The following is a 15130-nucleotide window of genomic DNA, read 5'->3' as shown; positions in this document are numbered from 1 at the left end:
TTAAATGTTGGCTTTCTGATATTCTCTATAGAAAAAAAGAAATTCAGAAAAGGGAGAAATCAACGTGGAAATAAAAAACAGTTTCACAGAATGATCTGAAATTTTCAGGAGACCTTGAAGTGTGTATACATTAAAATCAACAGGCCAGGAGGTGGGGGCAGGTGTTTGTTAATGCAGGCATAGGAAACAAAACACAGCTATGAAGGAAAAATACTCACAATGCATATTGAAGACAGCATGAAAAATATTTTAAATGAAAGAATGCTTCATATACAGTTAATTAAACTATCCTTAAGTTCTGAGACTACAAATAGTCATTCTAATCCAGAGGTAATCAACCACATTAGGTTAGGGCTGTCCAAAGGAAATATAACATGAGACACTGATACAATTCTAAATTTTCTAATAACCATATATTTTTAAAAAAGGTAAAATTAATGTAACAAGATATTTTAACCTATACATAAAATATTTCAACATGTAACCAAGATAAAATTATTGAGATAGTTATTTTTATTCATATTTAGTCTTCAAAACCTGGCGTTTATTTTATACAGATAGCACATCTCAGTTCAGGTTAGACACATTTTCAATACTCAATAACTGTATGTGGGGAGTAGCTACAGTGCTGGATTATACAACTAAATTTTCAGGTAAAAACATAGTTAATCCAAAAATAGGGGAGATGTGAAGTTGCTAACTTCACAGAGATTTTCTGTACCCTGAGACTTGTAGCTTTATGTTAACTGGGTGGACAATCCCTAATTTTTCTCAAGGGGCATTTTCCTGAAGTATTGTAGTAAATGTTTATAAAGTGATGGCACATATAATGATAAGGTACACAGTAGAGAAGCATGTGGTGACAGAGGAGAGTAAAGAGTACTAGCTGACAGTATAAATTCATTCTGCTGCCAATTTGTGAAACTTTTTTTTTTCCCAGATAGAACCCATACTGAAAAATAATTAAGTAACTCAGCATGGGAACATATTATTCAAGCATGTTTCCCTTTTTAGTAAATCACAAGATAAATACATGCAAGCAAGTAACACATGTACAACAGCCTCAATAAAAAAAATAAATAACATAGTTTCAAGTCATCCTTAGCACCACTTACCTAATTACAGTAAAAATTTGCTTTTTCAAATAATTACCTTATATGAGAAATTTCTAAATTTGGTCATTTTTATTAATTAAACATCAAACATAATTTTCTCTGTCCACTTCAGAAAAGTACCTTTCACTTAGTTTTCATGAGCCTTCCTTATGATATATTTATTAAATTTCAATACAATTTCTTGATAGAAAACACTAATGCCCTTTAGTATGGGTCATAAGAGCACACTCTCTTCAATCTTTCTAGGAAGCAGCCTGAAGAAAAGACATGAGAAACTTTGGAAGTATATTTATAAACTATACTCTCTCTGTTGCATTCAAAAATTTATCTTCTAGGGGGGTATAGCTCAGTGGTAGAACATTTTTCTGCAAAAATTTATCTTCTTCACAAAATGTAAAATAGTCTCTTTTCCTTGAAAAGCTAATTAGAATATTCACTTCCATGTCATTAGCAGGACATTCAGATGTCTGCAGATGAGCTTTAAGGTAATAAATTTAAGCAGCAAAGTACCTTAGTAATTATTCTACCTAAATTTGTGTTTTGTATAAAAAGACCCTGGGGCACAGAAAAGTTAGGCAGCTCATTTAAAATTTCACAGCGAACTGGTCACCCAATCACACATACCAGCAAGCAATTAGCAAGCAGCCATTGCCCAAGACAAATGTTAAAATTGCAGAATGATAGCAATGATCCCACCGAGCCATGGAATGAGGTCTTTTCAAAATTTATGTAAAATAATGTTACTTAAGAACATTTAGGGGCACCTGGGTGGCTCAGTTGGTTAAGCGACTACCTTCAGCTCAGGTCATGATCCCAGGGTCCTGGGATCGAGCCCCGCATCGGGCTCCCTGCTCCATGGGAGGCCTGCTTCTCCCTCTCCCGCTCCCCCCGCTTGTGTTCCCTCTCTCGCTATCTTTCTCTGTTCCATTAAATAAATAAAATCTTAAAAAAAAAAAAAAAGAACATTTAGAAAGCTGAACATGAGTGTACCAAAACAGCGTGACATAGGGTAGGAAAAAAAAAAATTGGGATTACTAGAGAAAAGACTGAAGTTTAATCAGAAGGGACACAGGTTAGTAAAGTGGCATGGGTAGATAGGCAGTCTTTTGTGTTATTGAGAGAAATGCTGTTTGCCAGGCAATTTCTGAGTGGCAAGGAAAAATCCCTGGATGTAGCCACGTTAGTATGTTTACAAGCTACTAAGAATGAAAAGAAAATCAGATGGTGGAGAGAATGTAAGCTCCAGGTCACATAACTGTGTGCTCTGGGAACTCAGAAAGGAGTTATGAAATGCTTGTGTGTCAAGAGACACGTCACAGGGCCTCTTTTCCCACTGATGGTCAGGGACCACTTGGCATGCTGTATGTAGTGACAGCACATCTTATTCGAAGCCACTTCATGAGAATTAGGAAGAGTCCTCCTGGGCTGGGGAAGGGAAGACGGAGAGACCCTGACAGCTGTCTTCTGACATATTAAGGACCATTAAAGGAAAGAGTAGGCTTCATTATTAGGCATAAAGCCTTTATGAATTCTTAAGGCAAAAGACAGCAGATTTCAATTTTGTAAGAACACTTTTTAACAGTCAAAGCCATCCAAAGAAAATCGGGGAGGGGGTGAGGGGGAGTGAGAGACTGAAATTTTTAGGCAAAGATTAGATGATTATTTATGGTAATACAGAAGATAGAATTCATGAATGAGATTAGGGGCTTAAACAGAAAACATCAGGAAGTGCTCTAAAACAGAGACTAAATAATATGATACAGGAGTCTTAAAAATAGTGCAACTCTAAATTTTTGGCCACAAGGATGATATACTGAGGTCATGATTGATACATATATAGGAATCTTTTGTTCCAGTGACTTAGCGGAATTTTTTCATTAATAACATTAGTCAACAATAGTGAATACCGCATATGAGAACCACTCATATATTTACTCTACCACATTTCTATAGGATATAATCACCCCCAAAATTTAAGACAACTATACCACTTTTATCAAAGTTAGTATATCTTTAAGGAAATCCTGAGAATAATGGAGTCACCACACCACTCCATGGCTCATGGTGCTAATCCCAGACATTTCAAGAACTGCTTTGGGGGCACCTGGGTGGCTCAATCGGTTAAGGGGCCGACTCTTGGTTTCAGCTCAGGTCATGATCTCAGGGTGGTGAGATCAAGCCCTGCATGGGTCTCCACGCTCAGTGGGGAGTCTGAGAGCTCCCTCTCCCCTTGCCCCTCCCCCTACTCTCACTCATGCTCTCAAAAAATAAAGATCTTAAAAAAAAAAAAAAAACGGCTTTAAGAAATACACAAATGTAAAACATTTTTCCCTCTCGAAACACAAATGTAATCAAACTTAAAATGACTGAGGCAAAGAAACAGGAAGTCATTTTTTTTCCCCAAAGCACTGCTTAACAGGGTGGGGGGGAGCCTAAAAATAAAATAATCTAAGTTAATTTTAACTAAATTGCAGAGAGCAAAATTTCACTAAATTGCAGTGAGCATGAGCTTCTCTATATCAAGAAAGGAGATTACAATAAATGTTGGACAAATATAACTTTTATACATATATTTATGAATCTTATGTCTATTTTTTATTTTCAACTTAATAAAATAAAAATGTTTTAGTGTTTTTTGGATGGACAATACAACTTTGTTGTCAAAAGAGATTTAAAAATATGTGCTACCTAATATATGAATTGAGGGAAATAGAAAAATACTGTGGAGAGGCACATATTACATTGCAAATGAAGGTCAATTCCACTTTGCCACATACATAAATCAATATTCCTTAGAATCAAAAATAATATAATCCTGTAACAACCTCTTAGTTCTCAAACATAAGCCAGAATACAAAACCAATTCAAAAATGCATCTGAAAAAATAACAGGTAGAAATAAACCAGGAACATTTTGACAAGGATACTGGGGAAGGAGAGCTAAAATTCTCAGATATTCAAAGCCTAAGTATGTAGGACATTCTGGTATTAAAGCAGATCAACAGGGGAAAAAACCCAAATCTGAACTTATTATATGATAAAGGTGGCAAGGTAAATTAGTAGGAAAGGATATGATTACTTAAAAAAAAAACTCTAATAGATAATTAGATAGCCATCTGAAGACAAAAAAAGAAATAATGTAGGTCTCAACCCCATGCATAAAACAAAGTTTTGCAGTGATTAAAGAATAATGTTAAAATTCACTCTCCTAAAAAACATTTAAAATGAATATTTAGTAAATTTCTGATTATCTAAATTTAAACATAATGTAAGAAATAACAACAAGATTTAAAAAACCAAAACCATAAGATTAAAGGCAATAAGCAAAATGTGAGAGAACATTTCTATTGGACATTATGTACAAACAAGCAAATAGATCATCAAAACACTAAGACTCCAAGAGGTAAATGAATAAGGCAGAAAATAGGCCACTGACACAGAGAAAGAAGAGTATAGTTAATAGAGACAGAAAACTGTGCAATTTACTAAAAATTGAAAATGCAAATTGAGATAAGATTTACTAATAAATTAGGCAATATTTTTTAACGCAAAGACTTCTAAATTTTGGTTACTCAGAGTGCTAAGAAAAGGCTCTCTAACTATGGACTCTGAGGAACAAACTGAGGGTTCTAGAGGGGAGGGGGGTGGGGGGATGGGTTCGCCTGGTGATGGGTATTAAAGAGGGCATGTACTGCATGGAGCACTGGGTGTTATACGCAAACAGTGAATCATGGAACACTACACAAAAACTAATGATGTAATGTATGGTGATGAACGTAACATAATAAAATAAAATTTAAAAAAAGGCACTCTAGTAAACGGGATAGGAAGGTAAACTGATACAACTTTTCTCAAAGGCAATCTGGCAATGCAGGCAGAGAGAGACAGAACTGACTAATGAAATAAACTACAAAATTAGAGAAACAGAAAAGCGGCCATTATGTAGGAGCATGCTGAGGCTTGGGGGAGAAAGGGTGCTCATTCCAGTCAATTCAAGGCAAGGTTTTCTGCTCCTTATATCTTAAATTATTCCAAGTAAGTGCTTCTTAAATTATATGTGACAAAGGACCAGTCCTGTGTTTTATTTTCTTTTATTTCCAAACTATTTCAGAACTATTACTATTAGAAAAATAAAATTTATGCCACATAAAATATAAACACATTTTCTTAAACTATCAAAGTTAACATATAAATGACTCTGCCAATTGCTACAAATCTAAGTGCTTACCGTAATTGCAAAATTCATCTTGTGCGCATGCTTGTGGACACAGATCCATGAAGCACACTTTGAGCAGTGCTGTTTTAAATGATGCAGTGACCAAGACTTCACATTATTACAAACAATAGTTTATCATCCACAGACTGAGTACACTCATTCTGAGAGTTGGAAAGGATATTCAGCATGAAATTTGATTGCTCTATGCCATCCTTGAAAACAACTTTGTTTCCTCTGATTTTAAATAATTAATGTGTAATCTGCTTTGCAAATCTGGAAACTGCCAAATACGAAGTACTCCACAGCAAATTAGTTACCATCTCTAAAAATTTTACATCTTTTTAGCCAATTCTCATCAAATTAACCTACATACTAAGGTGTAATTCCAATCAAGATATCAACAGATTTTGTTTGTTTGTTTTGTTTCATCAGGGATGTGGGGCATTAAGTTGATTCTCAAGTTCACCTGGAAGAGAAATGCATAATCGCCTTCACACTTTGGTAAAAGAACAAGGGGATAAGTGCTCTTACCCTACCAAATACCAATTAACCCTATGAGGCAATAGGAACTAAAATAAATTGATTCTGACAAGAATAACAGTAGTATAATAATTATAAATGGCAACAACAGTAGCAACAAACATTTACTGAGCATCTATTATGACCAAGGCATGTGGTAAATGCTTGATGTTTATTATGTCCTTATTCCTCACAACCCTCCCAGGTAAATGTTATTATTTCCATATTATTATTTTTTAAAAGATTTTTTTATTTATTTATTAGAGAGAGAGGGAGAGAGATCACGAGCAGGGGGGAGGGGTAGAGGGAGAAGCAGACTCCCTGCTAAGCAGGGAGTCCGATGCAGGACTCGATCCCAGGACCCCCGGGATCATGACCTGAGCCGAAGACAGATGCTTAACCGACTGAGCCACCCAGGTGTCCATTTCCATATTATTATAATGAAAGAAACTTATAAAGGTTAAGTTATTAATAAGTGACTGACCTGGAAAAAAAAATACATCAATGGGGGAAAAAAATGGGAGTTCAGAAACACATCCAATTTGATGCTAAAGGCAGCATTTTCAAGTCACTGAGGAATGGAGTATTTAATAAATGGCTGCAAGGCAAGGGATGATCAGATAATATACTTAGGTCCCACCTACCAAGAGACACAAATAACATTTCCAGGTGGGTGAAGTGATAAATCTAAAGAATAAAACTATAAACATTCTAGAAAAGAGTAGTTTAAAAAATAATTGTAAGTCGAAGAAAATCTAAGATACACAGAAGTCAGAATTGACTGCAAAAAAAAAAAAATTAAGAGTTCTAAAACAACATAACTACTATTTCAAAAAAGTAAAAGAAATATATTGAGCAAAAATATTTGCAAAATTTAAAGAAGGGTTAATATGCTTTATATTTAAAGAGAATCAATGTGAAAAGAACAAGTAATTTAACAGAATTGAGTGAAAAACACTAAGAGGAATTCACAGAAGAAATACAGAAAGACAAAGATTTCCCATCTCACTAATAATCAAGAAAATAAAAAACGAAAAAAAGGAAAACAGTATTTTTCAGGCATGAGATATTAAAAATTAAAGTGCTGATAATATCTAAGTTGGTGAGACTCTGGTAAACACTGATGCATGGTTGTTAGAAAAGATTATTCATGTCGCTTTCTTTCTGAAAGCACATCTGCGGTTCCTATCAAAATTAAATATCTGGTTATCCTCCGATTCAGGGATAATATTTCCAAGAATTGGTACTTTAGAAATAGAAATATATTCACTGCCTTTGAATATACTGTTTCTTATGTATGGAATGCTTTTTCCTTGTTTTTGTCTAGAAAACTCTTACACGTTTCAATATCCAGCTCCCATGTCCCTTCCTCATGCCCAGGTCCTGTGTAGTTCACCTTTGTTATTTCTTAGCACAATTCCAAAAGCCTCCAAGTATTTTAAGGCTTCAGCAGAGGCAAGGCAACACAAGAAGACATGGGGCAGACCAACTGAAAGCAATGTGAGAGCACGGAGACATCTGTGAGAAGGAGTTAGTAACAATGGCTAAAGCAAACAGAAGGAAGAGTCTGAAGGTAGGAGGCACACAGTTACTAGGCTACAGCTAGATAGTCTAAGAAGAGTGACTCAAACTAGCACTAAGTGAAACAAGGAGGAGAAAAGAAGTCCCACATGTAGATTTCAAAGCATCAGAAAACCAGTAAAAATAAGTAAAAATTTTTAAGAAGTCTATGGCGACAGAGCAATTATTCCCCGTCAATTCTGTCATTTGGTCCTTGAGAGAAAAACAGGAAATAAAAAGACTCCACAAAATACTGCTTGCACTGACCCTTCAATTGCCTCGGAAAATGGGAGGCTACAAAACCAATCTAATAATCACATATAACATCTAAATGCAGAATGGCATATATGTGATGGGATGAACGATTTAAATCACCATAACTGGAACCGGCATAAAGTACAATCTGTATCAATTCCTTCTCCTTAAGGGTGGTAATCCACTGTAAGATTAAAAGCTCAAAAAGCATTTGTTGAATGAATCAATGATAAATGAGTCAATTAAAGATAAAAAAAATTACACGAACGGTAGATAAGGCAAAAATGTCTGAATATGTTCAAATCTTATTCCAGAGAAGATGATTCAGAAGAATGTAATGAATCATTATGAAAAATAATCTTGAAATCTGCTTGAACATTTCAATTCATTATACTAAGTTTTATTTTTTGTTTAAAAGAAAAAGCTTAGTGAATTAATATGGACTAATAACTGATAAAGAAATGTTAGAGTAACTTATCAAAAAAAAAAGGTTTATTTTAAATTTCCCCAAAATATCTTTTCTTATAATGCTTTCATTCATTTTTTTCCTCTTAAGCACAAATTGAGCCTCAAAGTTAAAAAAAAAAAAGAAATTCTATCAGACACTATGAAGACAAAAAGGAAAAGTTACAGTCTCAATACAAAAATCCTCATAGTATTAGCAGGGAGATAGCGAGTGTGCATGCACACATGCACACACACACATATATATACCGAATGCATAAAATCCAAGGGACTATAAAAAGCAGTGGTAGTAATAGTAATAACACACCTACTCTGTACAAAAAAATCAAAATTTAAGCTAGAGTTTCAGTTAAAGGTTTGTGGAAGGGTTAAGAAGTTTTATATCAGTTATTAAAAATAAATCAGTGAAGAAAAAAATACACACAAATAATAAAACTTAAACAGATTAAGCAAGCAAAACAGGGGTGGGGTGAAAGGAAGGAAAAAAGTGTCCTATGGACTAGACCAAGGAAGCTGTGATCAAATCCAAAATGAGTTATTGGGCCAAATAGGGAAGTGCCAGCCTGGCGCTCTGTTCCCACTAACCATACGGCAATCCTTCTGTCATGTCCTGGGTTCCAGTTTTTTTACTGATCAAATAAAGGGGGGGTCGAACTAGCTTTTCTCCTAAGGTCGCCACCCCTTTAGCTCCAAAATCCTGATACAGGTTTTCTAACAGCCAATATTTTCCTATTCGAAAGACAGGCAAGATTTTATACTGTTTTCATTATATGAGATTAGATTGCTTTTTAGGCTGGGCATAAATACAAATAATTAGATCATTTCAGCATTCCAAATTATGAAAACAAATACTGAAGAGTCAGCATGAAACTCAGGAGTAACTACAAGAAGTCGTTATGGAGATACAGGAGTACCCAGTTACACAGAAAATATTGCAATGGTTACTGAGTTGTCCAAATCATCTGATGGATGAGGAAACAATTCTAGGTATAAAGAGAAGATGACACAATCCTGTGCATTCTTAGGTCATCACTTCTACAGCTTCTGATTCACTTCACTCACTGCCATCCTTTTGACTTCTATAAAATGCTCTTGAGACAGCGGATAAATCTTGGGTTACATAGTACGGTATTATCATGTAAGTCATTCTTGCTCCTCATCAGGCCTGTTCTAATGAATTTAAGAACTCACCGCCCGAGCTGAGTCACCGAAGTCGATCTTCAACCTCCCCATGGCCCTGATGATAGCAATGATTGACTGGATGGTGTTACTGTAGACCACTGCTTTGTACTGCTTACATTCTTCCTCTGAATAACCAGCTTCGTGTATAATTCTAATGAGACAAAAGGAAAAAAAAAAAGCAAAAAACACTTACTTCCTTTGATGGAAGGATACAGTTAAATATAAGAAACAAATTTAATGTTTTCAATCTACTTACTTCATTTGCTTCACAATTGTACTTTTCCCAGATTCACCAGCACCTAAAAAAAAAAAAGTAAGACAAAGGATTTCTAACTTCATCACTTATGCATATCCAACCCCCAACACAGGCACACTCATGAGTGCGTGCACACACATGCACACACACATTTTCTTTGTCTTACAGCTAAATTTTGTTTTACATCAAAACAATCTTTTTTAAAGGATTAATTTTTTTTAAAGATTTTATTTATTTATTTGAGAGAGAGTGAGTGAGAAAGAGAGCGCACACAAGCAGGAGCAGAGGGAGAGGGAGAAGCAGACTCCCCACTGAGCAGGGAGCCCGATGTGGGGCTCGATCCCAGGGCCCTGGGATTACGACCTGAGCCCAAAGCAGATGCTTAACCGACTGAGCCACCCAGGCACCCCCTTTTTTTAAAGGATTTATTGAGAGAGAGAGAGAAAGAGTGTGTGGGGGGGCACAAGGACAGAATCCTCAAGCAGAATCCCCACTGAGTGCAGAGCCTGACAGGGGGCTAGATCCCACAACCCATGAGATCATGACCTGAGCCAAAACCAAGAGCCAGACGCCCAACTGACTAAGCCACCCAGGTGGCCCTATATCAAAACAATCTTTAATGGTTTCCAAACATATAGAAAAATTGTCAAAAATAAGTCCCATCTGTTTATTACTTCATGATACTTAAATTCAATAAACTTAACTGAAAAAAATGCTTTTAATTATTGTATTCTCTAAACCGTTAAAAAATTCGATCTTCTATAACTTAAAGCACTACAAATTAGTTTTATTCAAAATTTTGCTCCATCTTGGGGAAGATGTTCTGTTTGGTCAGTCATCCTAATTTTAACCTTTGCTGCTTCTTAAGAATGAAGTAGAGGGCAGTGGTACCAAGAAGCCATATAACAAATAACTGAATATATGTTACAACAGCTGTGACTCATGCAACGTATGTTCAACCACCATCATTACACATCTGACACATAGCCGACATAATCTGCTAGCACTGGGGATGCAGTGGTATGCAGGACAGAAATGTCTCCCCCATGTTCTTCTAGCCTCCCTGTCACCCAAGTCATAAACCCATTTTCAGAACACTCCTTCACTTTCTACATATGCAAGTATGTAGGACCTTCACAAGATCCCTAGCATTATGCCATTATAACATAAAAATATTACTAATCAAATGGCCCTTTATAAAGGTAGAGCCCTCCTATCCTTCACATTTAACAGTAGCTGATATCTTCACATCACATTATATCAATTACTTGTCAGGCTCCTTCCAATTGCTAGACACAGAGAATATCTGAACATAGGACACAAAACAAAGAAAGTATGACAAGTCTATCATTTGCCTTCATGTTGTCTTTGGCCAGGGCTACATATCATAGAGGTATTTATCACGGTTTCAGAGATACAACTAGGATTTTTGTTATGTGGGTCCCATATTCCCATTTTCCCAGGGCCCTTCCTACAGCGCTGTGTGATCCAGCATTACTGAATAACTTACAGTTCCAAGAACACCTCCTGTGATCACACTACAGATCTTCAAACATACTGTTTCCCCTGCCAAAATTTAATTTACTCTGCTCCTTCTTGCCACCCTGGTTATCCTCCATCTACCATAAACTTACCCTCTTCATCAACTACCTTTTCCTGATCCACTTCCCCAGGGATCCCTGCCACGCCTCACTTTGCACATGTTTCTATGAATATTTCTTGAATTCTCAGCAGCTAACTTGTGCTAGACACACAGTCAACCAGAAATGTACTTGAATTTATTTAAACTACATGTGCCTGTTACAATTAAATAGCAAACTCTGGGCTTTGTTCCCTTCACGCCATCCCCTCTAGCCACACACACACACAGACACACACACACGCACACACACACGCACGCACACACACTCCAAAATCACAGAGGCATCTGAGAACAGACCATAGTTACATGGCCTATTTGAAAATCCTGGGGCAGGGGGCAGGGGGGAGCTGCTTAAATTTTACTTGTGATTTGATATTCAAGAAATTTTCCCAAGATACCAGCACATTAAGTAGAAAAGCAGGAGCTGAATAAACAATGAGGGCATTCTTCATTTACAGCCAGCCTTTGAATGTTTCAGGGCATCTGCCAATAAAAACAATTCCAAGATAAACAACCCATTATTTATTAATCAACAACAGTGTACTTGGCTCTGTGAAAAGCACCATTGTAGCCATTATGGCCTCACACATTTCTTTCTCTCACTGAAGAGAGATCCACCCAACTAACATACCCTAGGTAGTTTCCAGTGGGGCTATCTTTAAGAAGGCCCTCTGGGTTTCTACAGCACTGCAAACTGAGTCAGCGGCAGCCATGCTGTGATGACAAGACCTTCTAGATCCCTGTAACCACACACAGAAGTGGTGATTCCATTGGCATAGTGACCTCTGATGAACAGCCACCCAAGGATCGTTCATTTAGTGAAACAGCTCAACAACTGGAAGGCCCAGAAAAGCTCACATGATACAAGCCAGTCAGGTCTGAGAGCCAAGTGGCATAAAAATCAGGGAATAGTAAAAATAAAAGAAATAAGATTATCAGTTGAACTATGTATATAACAGATGAGAATTTTATAATCTTAAGAAAAAAACAAATTTTCCTAACATTAAGTTCTAATTCATTTCACATCTCAAAATAATCAATAGCATGGGACACTTAGCTTACTTTGCAATGAGCACCTTAAGTCAATGGCTTGTGGTTCAAAATATCCTGAAATCTGTTTAACATTAAAGATTGAGGATGGGAGTATTATTAATTGGATTTTTACCTAATTTGCTAGTCACAAGGTGCTCTTTGAGGCATAGCTATCCCAGAGGCAGAAATGCTGAAAAAAGAGTCTTTCAAAGCTTAGGAATTTTATGTAATTAGTTTTCAATTCTCACTTCCATGCAGACGGACTCCTAAGAGGAAAATCAGAAATGCTACATGGTCAGGGTTCCAACATAATACATACTGGTATTCTTTCCACACAGCATACAGAAAAGAGTTAAAGGCTGTTCTCTACAAATCTAAGCACAATCATGTTTGAGACACTGACAGAAGAAATACTGCAAAAAAAAAAAAAAAAAAATCTCAGAGCTAGTGGAGAAGCCCGAGAAAGAAGAAAAGTAAATTTTACTAGCAGTACTCAACTAGACAGCTATTGTTTTTCCCTTAATCCAGAAGCGGCATTAAAAAGGGTTGGAAGCACCCTTCTTTCATGGAGAAACAAGGAATATGGAACATGTATGAAAAGATCAAAGTGTGTGACCACTCTGGTCACAACACCAGGCTGGTCAAGGTGACTAAGTCATCTACAAAGTAACTGTCAACAAGCTGGTCACACTGTCAAATGAGAGAGTACTAGGAAGGGAGATTTTAACTTCCAAAGGGCCAAGAATGTGTGCAATATAGTCATGGTAGACTAGTAAGCCAATGGGCTGTAAAGTCAAAGGTGGGATCACCAAAGGGGTCCCTTGGCCTCTTTTTTTTTTTAAGATTTATTTATTTCAGAGAAAGAGAGGGAGAGAGAGTGAGCATAAGTAGGAGGGGGAGAGGGACAGAGAATTTCAAGCAGACTCTGTACTGAGCATGGAGCCCAACACAGGGCTCCATCTCACGACCATGAGATCATGACCTCAGCCAAAACCAAGAATGGGATGCCCAACTGACTGTACCATCCAGGCACCCCCCCTCAGATCTCTAAGGAGGAAGTGGCTAATAGAAAATTGCACCTCTGAGAGCAAAGAGTAAGCTCAGCAGGAGTATGAAGCGGAGCTCAGCATCTGATGGTAACACACCACACAGATGGTGGAAGGTCAAAGAGCATCGCCACAGTAACACTGAGAGGAAACTCATCACAGTTTGGGGTCACACGTGCACAGCCACCTACTAACAAGGGGATTCGGGAAAGGGAAACACATCAAGTAAGGACAAGCAGGGAGAAGGAACCAAACCACAAACAAGATCTAAGTAAAGTAACCCTTGGCTAGATAGATTCTAATTCTTTGACTAGACTTATATAATTCACCATTTAAAAATAATAATCAAATAGTGTCTGCCCCTGATTTTGTTGAGGAGCAGTATAGGAAATCTAAAGTTTTAACTGCAAGTGGTTTAAAAACAAAGAACCTCTGACCTCAGAAAACAAATACTTTTATCCCCCCAAGAAGATCCTTTGTCCAATTCTTTGCTTAGGGTCACATTTAGAACATTTATTTCCTGGCTTCAGGATTTAAGCTGCTCATGATATCAGAGGCCATTCAGCTATTAAGATGGCAATTTTGCTATCTTATTCTGAATTCGACACCACCAACTCTACTTTTAAGGAATCCTAATTTTTATGTAGAATTTCAACAATTTCAAATTTTTACAGTGAATAAAGCTACAGAATAATTTAGTACAAACTGGAATAAAACCAAATTACAAGTGCATATAAAGTCACTTGTTTATCATAGTGCTGCCATACAATCAACAAGATTAAGGTCCTTATATTTAAGACAGAAGCAATAAAGAAGGTGTAAGGGCAAATATAAATTTAAAACAGGAGGCTTAATTAAACCTAAGGGGAGAGATAACCCTACCCTCTTATCCTTAGAACATTTACTTTAGAAAAATTATAGTTATAAATACTTTTTCTCTCTTTCAAATATGTGTGTGACGTATTTTAGGAAAACAATTAGGTTGGGTGGTGGTGGTGGTTGTTTTTTTGTCAGCTTTATAACCCAGAACATCTTTCTCAAGAGAATGGGAGCCATTTCTTTGAAATGTGAACATCAAAGAAAACAGCATCCCTATCTCCCAGTTTCTGTGGAAGGGTAGGGGTCTAACTTGGGTGGGTGCCTTGCTCCAAGATAGAAAATTACCTCCTGTCATAAAGATATATGTTTCTCCTCTGGATAAGGCCAATAAGCTAACATGAATGGTCTACACAATGAACTATGTGCATAAAGCGTCAAGCCTCTTAAGTACTAGTCAGGTCTACCGTGAAAATATTTATGTAGTAAGTTGCATCTGTTTAGCTATATAAGGGGATGAGATTTCTTTCTGTCTTTGCAATCTTTTAGTGGACTGCCTCTAATATCACACTATGGTTCAATGCTTATTCAAAAATAAGTGTTTTTTTTTCCTCTGCTACATTTGTAAGGAGGATTTCTAAGTTGGGAGAAGATTTTGTTTCTAATTTCATTCCTCGACAAGGGTCATAACCTAGTTCTTGACAAGCTATTCTGTTTAATTTTCAGTTAACTCCCAAATTCGGGCAACTAAGGGCAGTTCCAGCCATTATTTCTACATCTGTACTACTTAACTTTGAAAAATTCTAATCTTTTTTTTCTTCCCACAAATGGCAGCTCAAACAGGTTTGTCCAATAAATCCAACAGAACAGAACAGCAGTTCTCAAACTAAGATCTCAGGGCCAAAAGCACTAGCAATACTTACAGTATCAGTAACACTTAAAAATGCACATTCCCAGGCCCCAATCAAAATTTACTGAATCAGAAACTCTGGGAGTAGGCCCAGCAATCTGTGTTTTAAGAAACCCT

The 15130-nt window shown here is 36.7% G+C and overlaps 1 protein-coding gene across 1 annotated transcript in view; it reads right to left on the bottom strand.

Annotated features, from left to right (window-relative positions):
* The window catches only part of GNAI1 (G protein subunit alpha i1), a 92248-nt gene that overhangs the window by 19232 nt on the left and 57886 nt on the right, over positions 1-15130 (bottom strand). The window contains exons 3-4 of the mRNA XM_035020446.1: positions 9568-9610; positions 9321-9462 (exon numbers count right to left, since the gene is read on the bottom strand). Of these exons, the coding sequence (XP_034876337.1) occupies positions 9321-9462; positions 9568-9610 (185 nt within the window). The remainder of the gene's footprint in view (positions 1-9320; positions 9463-9567; positions 9611-15130) is intronic.

This window comes from Mirounga leonina, unplaced genomic scaffold, assembly GCF_011800145.1.
Source record: "Mirounga leonina isolate KUSES-001 unplaced genomic scaffold, KU_Mleo_1.0 Mir_174, whole genome shotgun sequence".
NCBI classification, from domain to species: domain Eukaryota; kingdom Metazoa; phylum Chordata; class Mammalia; order Carnivora; family Phocidae; genus Mirounga; species Mirounga leonina.
The sequence above is the reverse complement of the archived record's forward strand: the minus strand, read 5'-3'. Positions and strand labels throughout refer to the sequence as shown.